The sequence below is a fragment of the Nymphalis io genome, chromosome 16 (genome assembly GCF_905147045.1).
Source record: "Nymphalis io chromosome 16, ilAglIoxx1.1, whole genome shotgun sequence".
Lineage (NCBI taxonomy): Eukaryota > Metazoa > Arthropoda > Insecta > Lepidoptera > Nymphalidae > Nymphalis > Nymphalis io.
The window spans coordinates 29252-43361 of NC_065903.1; the positions used below are offsets into that span (position 1 = coordinate 29252).

General features: G+C 38.6%; 1 protein-coding gene and 1 long non-coding RNA gene across 3 annotated transcripts; one reads left to right on the top strand and one right to left on the bottom strand.

Annotated features, from left to right (window-relative positions):
- Positions 1-208: 208 nt before the first annotated feature.
- Positions 209-4301, top strand: LOC126774103 (reticulon-4-interacting protein 1, mitochondrial). 2 transcript variants are annotated; one of them, XM_050495432.1, is made up of 7 exons: positions 209-328; positions 721-911; positions 2355-2563; positions 2642-2842; positions 2917-3029; positions 3111-3402; positions 3937-4301. In XM_050495432.1, exons 2-7 carry the CDS (start codon positions 734-736, stop codon positions 4150-4152), a joined length of 1209 nt encoding a protein of 402 aa, XP_050351389.1. In that variant the 5' UTR covers positions 209-328; positions 721-733; the 3' UTR covers positions 4153-4301. The 2 variants fall into 2 exon arrangements, with proteins under 2 accessions (XP_050351389.1, XP_050351390.1); XM_050495433.1 differs by having other exon boundaries at positions 3949-4301.
- LOC126774108 (uncharacterized) lies at positions 3308-14093 on the bottom strand. Its single transcript, XR_007669791.1, has 3 exons — positions 13841-14093; positions 4447-4528; positions 3308-3433 (listed from the first exon to the last, which is right to left on the bottom strand). It is a non-coding gene; the product is annotated as an uncharacterized LOC126774108 (long non-coding RNA).
- Positions 14094-14110: the final 17 nt, after the last annotated feature.

Consider the following 14110-nt stretch of genomic DNA (forward strand, 5'->3'; position numbering starts at 1 on the left):
TAATTTTAACTATCCACATCACATCATTAAAATGTAATAAAATATATGGACCAAATTGTTATTGAATTATAGTTACGATCTAGGGATAGCTGTGTAAAAATTATACAGAGTTATTCATAATTCTGTTTAAAATACAGATTGTTTCTAAGTTGGAAATATTCTTATTTTATTCACTTCATCTACATGTTAAAATGACAATCAGGGACAGGCATCAGCTGTTTAAACGTCAAAGTTTGACGAAATACAAATGCAATCAGAAAAAAAGTATTTTTAACACCAATTTCTAATCGAACTTATATTAAATTTAGCGGTATAGAATATAGAAAAGGTAAGAGATACCTGTGGCTCTATCTAATAATGAATTGTCTAAATTATTAACGACATCAATAAGGTGTGATATGATTACTATAGTTATGTTGAAACTAAGTATAACTCGTGTTTATATTCTAATAATAATATAATAATAACTACTATTTCAGACCATAGTCCATAAATAAGTTGGTAATTTTTTTTATTTGTTTCCTTTTAAAAAGAATGAAATGACATTAATATTTTGGTTAAGTAAATTAAAATTCCTCTTATGCCTTTAGCCGTGCTTTATCTTCACTTGACACAAAACGAAGAAACCTAAAATTTAAAGGAGGCTGACAGAAAACTTTCTGAATTTGCATTTGAACCTAAATAAACAAAAACTAGTGTCTATTAAAATATTTTTAATAGAATACACTAGGAAATGTCTGGTTGGACCCGCGGCATTAGCGCCGGCCGCATGCGAGCCTGGCGTGTGCACGCGTATGGCCCCGGCGAGTTGCGGCTGGAGACGGCGCGCGTGCCGACACTGCGTGCGCCCGACGACGTACTCGTGCGCGTGCGAGCCGCGTCGATCAATCCTCTCGACCTCGGCATGATCGGTAATTTTTTAAATTGAAGACCAAAATTGAATAACTATAATCAAACTGTACACTACCACATTAACAAAGTCGCATGTCCTTTTTCCAAAAACTGTCTGAAAGAGATCTCTCACTTAGCCATCAGCTATTAAGACCACCTTTTGTGAAACCAGTAATTTTGTTGTTTATAACTGTATTTATATTTTAGTCTTTTGGAGTACAATAAATCATATTTTATTCTGTTCAAAGCCAGTAATGTTTTGTTTATATGTATATATATATATATTATAAATAGTAAGGGTAAGTGAGCTAGTGTAATTACAGGCACAAATGGCATAACATCTTAGTTCCCAAGGTTGGTGGCTCATTGGTGATGTAAGCAAACATGTGATCCACGAAAGAACTCTTAATGTTCTTTACTATAACATTAACTAACTTTATACATATAAATAAACCAAGTTATAATTAGTTTATATCTTCTCAAGACACATGTGTGTAAAATATTTTAGAAAGCAATGTTAATTTGAGTTATAGGCAATACATTAATAATTATCATAATCATATCAATTTAAGGAGCTATATTCAATAAGACACTTGTATAAATAAAAATCTATATACAAATACTACTGAACTTCTAATATGAATCGGCTTATATTTTTTCACTTCATCGATATCTGTTCATAAGGTACATTTTGGCACTGATCATTGTGCTACACTTTTATTACCTTTAACACTATAAACACGAGTCACACCTTCAATACCTTACTCCTGAACCAGGTGTGTTCTTTTTTTGCAATTCACACAGATTCAATTCAGAACGATCAAATTCACAACTTTAGGTTAAGAGTTTCTTTGTTTCTTCCTTTCACATGTTTTCTACTTTTTATTCGCTTGTTGTGTTTAGATAATATGTTTGTATTAATTAATTTTATAAATGTATAAGTGAAGTGATCGTAAGTAAATTGTAAGTAAAATAAATAAAATAAAACATATCTGGGTGCTTGTTTAAGGTGCGACCTGGCAAAACACCACTTAGCATAGTTATTGTGACCTTCCAATTTAGATACAATTATTAAATCAAAATAGTACCAAAAATAGGTCTTCAATTTTTAGCGGACTGTAAATACACATGTGTGTTGACAATGTGTTTTATTTTGTGAAAACAGAGAACAGCATTGTTTTAACAGAGATTGCACTATTATTCTGCTGTTCATTTGTCGCTTGACTATTTCTTGTATATTTTTCAATTTGATTTTTGTAACTGTGTTGAGCTCTTAAAACGTGAACAGAGTGAAACCTTAATATACAAGCTTAGTGGTGACAACGAACTGAATATTATATAGTTATAAGCAGAACATGATTTCTTAAATATTAATAATAACTAAAAGAACGTGTTAAAAATGTCCCTATGTTTTGATACTAGGCATAACAAAAGTTATGTAACTAAATAGTTCAATATTATAGGAGGTTACGGTGCTCGCGTTTTGAATACTCTACGAAAACTGGAGGGTGCCGACGTCGAGTTTCCTCTTGTGGTGGGACGTGACTTCGTGGGAGAAGTGGAGCTCGCTGGTGCAGAGACAAGTCTCCGTCCAGGCGACCGCGTGTGGGGAGTGGTGCCACCGCACTGGCAAGGGGCTCATGCACAGTACGTCCTCGTCAAGAACCGTTGGGTGAGTGTACCACAATTCAAAGCCCGAAAACATTACGTTTCGGTGGATCGGACAATTTAATGGATGTTTAATCGACAGGTTGGTCCGGCGCCGCGCGCTCTGAGCGACTCTGAGGCCGGCGGCGCGCTGTACGCGGCGCTGTCGGCGTGCGCGGCGCTGCGCGCGGCGGGGCTGGAGCCCGCGCGCCGCCGCCCGCGCCGCGCCGCGCGCGTGCTGCTGCTCGGCCTGGGCGGCGTCGGCCACGCCGCCCTGCAGCTGCTCGTCTGCAGCGGCGCGCAGGTCGTCGCGCCGATTCATCTCAAATTTTCCTGTGAATTCGAAACGAAGACATAAAGCGACACATCTCGATGCAGGTCGTCGTAGGATGTTCCGACGATCTTCGCGCGAGAGCCACGGAGTTGGGCGCGGTGGCCGCACTCGACAGAAATTCACCAGATTACGATCGTCTGCTCGAGGAGTCCGGCCCGTGAGTCATTTCATCTGCTGCGCGAAAATAGCAGAAGTCCACCTCGGTCTTTCCTGACTTTCGTATCCGAACATCTCGCAGGTTCGAGGTGATCCTGGACTGCGCGGGTGTGGGCGGGGCGGAGGCGGGTGCGCGGCGCTGGCGGTTCTCGCGCTTCGTGACGCTGAGCTCGCCGCTGCTGCTTGAGACGGACGCGCACGGCATGCTAGCGGGCGGGCTGCGGGCGGCGGGCGCGCTGGCGGAGCAGTGCGCGGGCGTAGCGCGGGCCGGTCCGGCGCCGGACGGGTCGTGTCCGCCGCATGTGCGCTGGGCTTACTTCATGCCCTCCGCCGAGCACATAGAGATGCTGAGGCGACTGGCCGAAAGGGGAAAGGTTCGTTTTCTTTTATTTCACCGATAACCTCCTAAACATACATAATATAGTTAATTTTGACTACTTCGTTGATCTAGTAGGTAGATGTAAGGCCGTAAACCCAGAGGTCCTGGGTTCAATTCCCAGGTCGGGCCAATTAAAAGTTACTGGGGTTTTCTGTCGAAAATTCTCAGTAGCGGCCTGGAGTCTGGAAGTTCGAATTGTGTATACTCCCGAGCCTCGGAAAGCACACAAAGCCGTCGGTCCTGCGCCTGAACTCTTTCCGGTCGTGTCGGATAGTCGTTCCATCGGATTATGAGAGTTAGGGAATAGAGAGTGCACCTGTGTTTCGCACACACTTGTGCACAATATGTAATATGCATATATGTCCTGCACAGTTGACTAATCTCTTGAGATTGGCCGCAGTGGCGAAGACCGGTTCGGAGGCCGTTATTATTATAGTTAATTTAATATAAGATCATTTACATCTAATTAATTTAATTTCGTACGTACTATGCACGTCGATCAATGAGTACGTTTCGAGCCGGAGCACAGTTCTCAGTGCAGGTGGCGCGCTCGTACCCGTGGTGGGAGGGCGGCGCCGCCTACGAGCGCGCGGCCGCGCCCCACGCGCGCGGCAAGCTGCTCATTGACTTCGCCGCCTCGCCGACACCCTCGCCGACACCCTCGCCGACACCCTCGCCGACACCCTCGCCGACACCCTCGCCGACAGACTCGCCGACGATCTCGACGAACCCACGTGTTATGTGATACGAACTGACGCCCTGACCGATTAGTTTAATGTTTAGTAATTTTAATATTCGTATATAAGATGTGACGCAATCGTATAATGGCCGGTGCAGCTGTAGGTTTCATTGTGCCGTGACGAAGAGCTTGCATTAAACGACACTTGGAGATGTGATTGTTTTTTACTGATGTATTAATAGTCCCCATGTCACATATCGTTACATTCATGGCAGCGATCTCAATTGTTTGGCTCTGGAAGCCAAGTCAAGTGATTCAATTGTCAGTGGGTAAGAGCAAATTTAAAAGTAACTTACTAACTCAAGGTTTGACGCAGAGTTGACGCAAGGTCTAACATTGGTGACCTGACGGTCTGATTCACCTACGCCTGTAGACATTTGCACTGTAAGTAGCCCAACAAACAAATAAACAGTACAAATAAAATAAATATATACATACTTTCTTTCTATTTAAAACATAGTTTTCATTTATAAACTCTTATCATATCAAAGAGAAATAATGTTTTCTGGTTTTCTTATACCATTTTAATTAATAATTTGAATTCAATTTTGAGGCAAAAATTAACGCCTTATTGATAGTTTAATAAGTTCTATAATAAGTGAAAAATCATTTAGTTAATAAATATAATAAAATTCAATTTAAATTCATAAAACATTTATTTACATTGTATGCGAGAATAAGAAATTAATACATTTTAATCTTAAAACGTTTAATTAAAATCGAAACTACACTAACAGCCCTTGAATGTCCCACTGCTGGGCTAAGGCCTCCTCTCCTTTTTTTTTTTGAGGATAAGATTTTAAAATAGACTTTATACATAATTAACGGTTCGAATTATGGTAATAAAAATACACGTTACTGGATGTTTAGTTTCTTCAATATTTTTGGAAGTTTATTATATAATTTAACACTTTAAAATGTGATTTTTTTTCCATAGTTAGTCTTTGATGAGTGAGCGTAGTATTTTTCGCGGTAACTGCCTCGTTGGCCTAGTGGCTATATGTAAGGCCGCGGACCCAGAGGTCCTGGTTTCAAATCCCAGGTCGGGCCAATAAAAAGTTATTAAGATTTTCTGTCGAAAATTCTCAGTAGCAGCCCGGAGTCTGGAAGTTGGAAGTGTGTACACTCCCGTGCCTCGGAAAGCACGTAAAGCCGTTGGTCCTGCGCCTGAACTCTGTCCGGTTTCGGATTTTGAGAGTTATGGAGTAGAGAGTGTACCTGTGTTTGCGCACACACTTGTGCACTATAATATATACTGCGCAGTTGGCTGATTTCTCTTGACATTGGCCGCCGTGGCCGAAATCGGTCTGGAGGAATATTATTATTCGATTATTTATTGCTAATACTTATTGGTATAAATGATGTCAATTACCACATTGTTTCGATTTTCGTTTAGGTTTTCCTATAAGCTATGAGTAAAGCCCTATTATAGTTACAGAGATAAGGAAGAGAGGATGAACCGATTTCCGTATACATGTTTACTTAATTATATTTTAAATTTATTTGCTTTTCTCATAATAAGCCTTTAATTTTTTATGCGTTTTTAATAAAGCGTTTTTGAATTATTATTATTTTTAAAAATGAACCTGCAAAATCAGTGTTCGGTTATTCTTTTTTATGTAAGAGGACATAACCTCTTACATAAAAAAGAAAAAAAAGGGCGGCTAACCTGATGTAAAGTGACTACTACTGCCCATGGACATATGCAACATCGGAAGGCCAGCAGATGCGTTTCCGTTTCTTCTTGAAGATTTCCAATTCATATATGTTTAGAAACCGCCAGCGAAAGGCCTTAAAAGCGAGCTTTTTTTGGATGTCCAGATATCAAGGTGGCGTGGATGGATTTGGAATTTTGACGCGATATCCGATAGTGAATTTCAATGGTCGGGATGAATTCAAACAATTCCTCGGAACACTCGAACTGACTCGAGAGAGATCCTAAAAGGGTTCAGTTTTCGGAGTCTACATAGCCCTAAAAATAAAAATTTACATTATTCAAGTAGGTTCTTATAAGACAAATGATTTTTTGAGGATGGTATAATTTGGTGTAAGTGATCGAATTGCGTGATTTTGTATACGTTTTAGATATGCGTAACAGATAGATGCAAATAATAAGGTATATGATTAGGTTTACGAGAGCAGTTGGTTGCAACGTTTTTCTTCATTTCATGTACTGCACTCTACTACGATCCCGTCCAACTTGATTATGGAAATACGTACATATATTACATTACTTTATTTATGATTAAAGGGATCGGCCGCAGAGCCTTTTTAGCATATAAATAAAATCTATCGTGTGTCCTATTATTTTTATTTTTTTATGATATAGGCAGGTGGACGAGCAAAAGGGACACCTAATGGTAAGTGGCCACCACCGCCGATAGACACTAGCGATATAAGAAATAATAAGCATTCCTTACATCGCCAATGCGCCATCAACCTTGGGTACTAAGATGTTATGTCCATTGTGCCTGTAGTCACTTACTCAAACCGGAACGTAAAAATACTAAGTCTTGCTGCTTAACGGCAGAATATCTGATGAGTGGGTGGTTCTCACCCAGACCGGCCTTGCTCTATCACCGGGGGATCCTATGGTTACAAATACTCACTTGGTTACAACCTTAACAATAAATTTATCAACCAGAAATTTCTGGTTGATAAAGTTAAATCGCGCGTGTTTGTACGTTAATGTGATTAAAACAAAATACAGTTAAGGTTCATACCTGCTTCTGCAGGTTTTCATTTCAATCATCGGTAATACTTAGTGTTGATACTTCTCAACCGTCGGTAATATTTCTAAACAAACGTAATAATAATAAAAGCAGTAATGTGATATAAAATTATTGTTTTTTTTTTATATGCGCCGGGATAGCAAATGACTACTCCACCTGATGGTAAGTGGTAGTAGAGTCCAAACGCGACAACGGCCAGTACAGTCGGGAAGAATGTTCTGTACTAGCCGTCCCCGCCTTGCCGGCCCGCAAGATCACGCCTCGTTTGAAGGAACCCGAAATAATATAATTATTATACCGTTACACGGCATTATCTATATTAATAAATTATTCGTACTTTAAAATGTAAATTATAATTGAAATGTAAATTATTTCGAACAAAAACTGTATTGATTATTTTAAAAACAAAAGTGAAATCTAGTTTATTAATTTAGTAGATATTGTATGCGTATTCTACTTCTGGCGATGTTTCCTTAAGGTCATCGCAATGTCAAATTCCACCATTTAAGAGTCGCTTTCTTTCATCAATGAATTTAGTGAACACTTGTAATATAAACGGTTATTTTATTCAGAATATCCTAAAAAAAGAGGTAATTTTGATAATGACCCACTGCTGGCCTAAAGTCTCCTCTCAGCAGAATTTTATTAGGCACATACAGGGTTAATCCCGTTCACGAGGTGAATAATTATAAGCACAAATGAAGGACATAAAACTTATCGTTAGTGGTGCTTGCCCGGATTTGTAACTACGTTCAGTAAATGTACGTGACATGGTCACTGGGTCTTCTCGGATTTGAAGGATAATTACTATAACTATAAATAATATTGGATAACATATATAACTACAAATAATGATTTAGATAACAATATGAATGACCTCGACCTCGACCTCGACCGGACAACTGTCACTTGATAAGTTAGGAAAATAAATTTGCTCCACTATTAAGTTTTACATGTCTGTTTTTTAATTAGATGTCACCCCTCGTGTATTACATGCAGTACCTTAATATATATTAAATATATTTATCAATTTTTTTTTTGTAAAATATATTTAATTAATCAAAGTATGCACCGCACATGCCAAAGTATGCATAGATAACAATCTATGCACTTTTGCCATCTCATAGGTAGTTCATTGATCCCTTTACTAAAAAAACCATGGGGGCGAGAATCAATAAATTCTTTGAAGGCGGTTTGGACTGCCGCATCGGAGTTGAATTTTTGTCCTTGTAAGAAGTTTTCCAAATTCCGCAAAAAATGGTAATCTGTTGGAGCAAGGTCTGGGGAGTACGGTGGATGTCGCAGACATTCCAATTGTAGTTCATCTAACTTAGTGGTTGTTTGTTGTGCAGTGTGTGGTCTTGCATTGTCGTGAAGCAGCAGTGGCCTAGAGCCATTGACTAATCTCGGTTGTTTAGCAGCTAGTTCTCCCTTCATGGCTTGCAGTTGCTGACTGATAGATATCTGCCGTAATTGTTTGGGTAGATTTTAGAAAGCTGTAGTAAACGACACCGGCGCTAGTCCACCAAACACTCACAAGTAACTTTTTCTGACTCAATTTTCGTCTAGAGCAGGATTTGGCTGGGTCTCCAGGGTTCAGCCATTGCGACGAGCGCTTCCGATTATCGTACAGTATCCACTTTTCATCACAAGTAATGATTCGATTTAAAATCCCTTCATTATTGTGTCGGTTGAGCAAAGTAGCACAGCAGTCGACGCGTGTTTGCAAGTTCGATTCACTCAAATGAGGTACCCATCGTTCAAGTTTTTTTACTTTCCCGATTTTCTTTAAGTGGATTAATAGAGTTTTATCACTTACCCCGAAGTCTGCAGCTATCTCTGAAGTGCTTTGTGATGGATCCGCTTTCACAATAGCCTTTAATTCTTCATTTTCCACTTTGGTCTCCGGCCGTCCACGGGGTTGGTTCTGAAGGTCGAAATTTCCAGAACGAAAATGTTGAAACAAAAAACGTACCGTGCTTTCTTTTGCGACACCAGCGCCGTACACATCAATAATCCTTCGAGCTGTTTCTGCAGCACTGGTGCCACGGTAGAACTTGTACTCGTAAATATACCGATATTTCATGTTTTCCATTGTGCGGTAATAAGCGACGCCAAAGAAAAAAATTAAGGGGGAAAAAACAAATGAATGATTGTTTTTAAAACTCAAATGTACCATGTAAATGAATTATAAATTTGAATATATATATATATATATATATAGATAATGAGATAAAATACAAGAGAAGGAAAGGGAAGATAATATAAACTAACAGATAAACGATATGCTAAAACGCCTACTCTTAGCTGCAACATCAAATGGATGTCGAGACAGCATTCCTAAATTGTAAAGTTGTGTCTGAAGTTCATGTACGACGGTTACGAAGATGGTACTAACATTTTATAAATTAAATAAATCATTCTATTATTTGAATGTATGAATGTGAATGTATTAAAACTTTTTGGTAACCCTTAAATATCGCAGAAGTAAAAACGACTTGTCTGTGTGTTAAAAAGGAAAATGACTGGACTGTTTACATTTTATTATTAATTTGCTGTAAAATTTAACAAGTTATAGGCTGACATGAAACACAAATTATCTGACAAGTTTAAAACGAAAGACATAGGTAGGGTAAAACTACTTTGATATTGAATATGTTTATCGTCAAGATAATGTCTCAACTCTTAGTCTTTAGCTAAACGTTATAATATTGAAAATGCGAAATTGTATAAGACACCTACGTAAATAAATGAAAAACTGTAACAATGTTAATATACGAGTATGTGAGGATATGAAGTATATGCATTTTATTAGTACTGGTACTAGATCATATCTTTCAGCGTAAATTATTTAAGCAGATTCCAAAATTGCTACGATGATACATATTTCAAATATGCTCTGCGAGTTCTATAGTATGTGTACTTGACAAGAGACCTAAATTAAAAAAATATATCAAAATAATAATGTTATAAATTTTAAATTTCGTCGTGGACGATTACTGGACAGAAGACATTCTAGAGAGGAACACTACTACAGGATTATGTTATTAGACTGTTTGGAAATATTGTTAGTTGGAAACCAAACGAACAGAACATTGCAACAAAGTCTTCTATAATTGCCGAGTACATTGCCTTATCGGAAGCCGTAACAGAGACAATTTTTCTTATTTTCTTCTTCTCGGTAGAATCTACAGTTTTTTTACCATCGAAAGGCCAGGCAAACGCGACCATAGGTACACAGTGGAAATTCCCAGAAAAGAATATCGCAGATATATTTACAAAAGCATTAGGAAATGTAGTTCATTAAATTCAAAGAAATGTTAAATGTACAAGAATAAAATAAGATGTATCAAGTTAAGACATGTTATAAATAGTTTTGCCAAGTTGGACTGCAATGTTACTGTACTGTACTGTAATTAATTTGTGTTGTGTTGCAATATTAACCACATCTTACATGTGTAAGTTATAGTACATTTATATTGGCAACCTTTTATCCAACTGTAGAAATGTATGTATTACAGCGGTAAGTAGTTTCTGCATCTATCAAACGCCCAATGGCGAATGAATTATACGCAAACGTATAGACAGTGCTTTTATTGTGACCCAGTATAATGGACCAACGTCGGCCGAACACGCTGGCCTAACTTGTACAATTCTTGTACAAGTGACACGATTTTTTACCAGATTATCAGTTATTCGAAGATATTTTTGTATCAATTTTTTTGTCAGATTTAGAAAGATAGAGAAAATCTTTTACAAGAACTACTTGAACTAACTACGAATATGAACGTTTTTTCCTATCTATAAAAATATACAGATCATATTGTGTAGGCCCCTATTTTGTGGGGGCCCCGGGGCTAGAGCCGCTATTGCCCTCCCCTAAATCAGGCCTGAATTTCAGTCTCATTGTTGATGTGATACATAATATGTTTTTTTAATGAATATCATCACTATTCTGATGTATTAAAACACTTCCCACGTATTTTTGTATTTTATATGTACTTTTGTTGGAGTTCCTTATTGATAAGTAAATAAATTATAATTTGTATTATATATTTCGGTATAGTTCAGGCAATGCTCGCTAAATAAATATTTCCGGAAAGATTTTGCTATAAACGATTACGATTTTTTATATTTCTTCTTAGCATAAGTTATGCGAACTGTGTCAACCATGTTCAATAAATAAAATATTCAAATAATAAAACAACTCTCGATCCATCAAACCAAATATTTACTTCAAACAAATAGTAGGTACTTCAAAACTTTACCTTCGATATATCTATGTATAATATTAGAACATGGTTTAAACTGTCGTACATACAAATGTGTGTATATTCATGTATGTATGTATATGATATTGATAATGTTATTACATACATAATTATGGCGGAGTCTTTTTTGATACGCAGCAGCAATGACTTTCTATAGATTAAGATTTTATATTAATCTTCGTCTAAACTTCGTACAGGTAAAATTACATTACCCGGTAAAACCGGGTGCTTTTGTAAATAATAATTTCAGAATCAGATTAATATTATTTACGTAAGAGTAAATATGTCCCTGTGTTCATTACCTCATGTCTCCGTCTGCAGGGAAAACACATCAATAACCACACATATACAACTTCCGCCGTATGAAACGCAGACCGCAGCTGGTGATGACATACCAACAGACGTCACGATAAATCTACGCTACGCTCTCCACCCGTCCGACCACGACCTCAGACGAAAGCGTTTTCATGACCACGGTAGCCTGCGCAAGCGATCCCGTGGCGCTTCTCGTTAAGACGGAAAGGGTACAGCTGGTTTTTTAGTGGATTCCAACATTCGGGGCGCACTCGGCGCCTTGGACACCGGCGAGCTTCCTTCCGGCGGGCTTGCCGTGAAATTGTGCAAATACATCGTTGTCGACGGTGCATGCTCTGACTTAAGATTCGTCCATTCTGGTGTTCCACAAGGCTGTGTGCTATCTTTTTTTTATTATAGAATAGGAAGGCGGACGAGCAATAGGACCACCTGATGGTAAGTGGTCACCAACGCCCTCAGACATTGGCATTGTAAGAAATGTCAACCATCGCTTACATATCCAATGCGCCACCAACCTCGGGAACTAAGATTTTATGTCCCTTGTGCCTGTAATTACACTGGCTCACTCACCCTTCAAACCGGAACACAACAATATCAAGTATTGCTGTTTTGCGGTAGAATATCTGATGAGTGGGTGGTACCTACCCAGACGAGCTTGCACAAAGCCCTACCACCAGTAAATATCGCCTACTCTGTTTCTTCTGCATATCAACGATGCACTGCTATGCAGATAACAGCACTGTGGACGCCTTGTACACCGACCGAGCTAATATTTCTCGGGAACACGTCGACGAATATCGGAACAAACTTATGTCTAAAATCGAGTCTTTATTAGCCAAAGTCTCGGACTGGGGACGTCAAAACTTAGTCCAATTCAACCCTAATAAGACTCAAGTTTGCGCGTTAACCGCTAAAAAGTCACCTTTTGTCATATCTCCTCATCTTCAGAATACGCCCCTCGCTGCCTCAGCCAGTATCGCGATATTTGGCGTCGAGATTTCGAACGTTGTTCAGTTCCGCGGTCAATTGGAAGATAAAGCCAAATTGGCTTCTTTAAAGCTTGGTGTGCTGAACAAGGCGAGACAGACAATTCAAGTCGGCTCATTGACTAAAACTCAAGCCTAAAACAAGCCCTCGGGTGAGGCAGGTGTTCATAGGCGGTGGTAGTCACTTTTCTTCAGGCGCGCTTCCAGCTCCGCTCTTATATAAAATAACTAACGAGTAACGACGAGGAACAGAGTGAGTAACGAGACGTCGCAAAAAATCTCGTAATATATATTTTTAATGAAAAGGTATAAACACTTCATTTTCCCTGCAATCGATGCTTTTTCTGTAGCTATTAAGGATTTTTCAAATACTGTACAACATTATCTAAAATTTCAAATAAAATGACTGACAACGCAACGCGGCTTACACCGCTGGGGCCAGAAGCGTGAAGCACAGAAACAAAGCGAAACTCTTATATACCGCAGGTAAGTAAAAGTTTTTTGAAAATTTTATGCAGAAACATGTTTGAATGGAAGTTTCTCAATTATGAAAACTATGACATTGTGTTTTTTTTTACAAGAAAATGATTTTATATTATGGATTAATGTTTGTATGTGTAGATGGAAGCTTCATGGACCTTTAAATAGTATTGTATTGTATGTGTAGGCAGAGCTAATTGCTTACCTAAAAAGGGGTGCAAAAGTAGACATAGGCTAAAACTCACATTTGAGGTAAATCGGATCGTTACAGGTATGTTACCGATGGGAAACGTCATGAGGAAAATGTTATAAATACTAGACAAAAATAATTATTATATTCAGGCATTTAGTACTTTGTAGAACATTCCAGTTAAGTATATAATATATGTATGTTTATAAGTTTGGTAAGTATCTATTACTGTCGAACGTGTCAAATTATGTTGTAGCGCTTGACGATTTACAAGTACTTGTAAGTCCATTTGAATCAAAATAATTTGATTTGAACCTTAAGTTAATTTGCATTTACGTTCAAAGTTCAGTATACGGTTTCAGGGAGGTGTGGCTAATCGATGTCCAAAGGTGCCGTTATAAGTGCTTTGCTTTATTATTTAAATTTTATAGTCAATAATATTCATTAAGAGATTCATTAAGATTAACTTAAACGAAATATGGTGGGACTAATTCTTTTCCAAGTGGTTAACTTGTGGGTAACCTACTATGCATTTATATACAACGCAAAAAGCTTTTATTTCTTCCCAAGTGTTTTGCAGTGCGCACACGCTATATGTATAATAACAATTAACTGAAAAAAAAACCATTATATAATCTTATTATAACATATACAGCCACACATACACTTTTTATTTGTAATAAAAAAACTATCGTTGATACAGTTAGAGGCATAATTAACAAAAGTTCATACTGTCGATGTCATTAGTAGAGTGACAAGTGCATGTCGCCAGCGTGCAAGCTGTTTTGCGAACACGGTGACCGATCGTCTCGTGAGGCCGGAGAGGCCTACTATTCCGTACAGTCCGACCGGTCAGCCGCGGCGCAGGTGATGCGTCACTAGTCTCGGACGACCGCCGCGAGCGACTCGGTGAGCGTCGAGCAATGCGACACGACGGCGCGGCGTGGCCGGCGCGGGGCGCGCGAGCCGCGGAGTTCCGTCGCCTGCCAT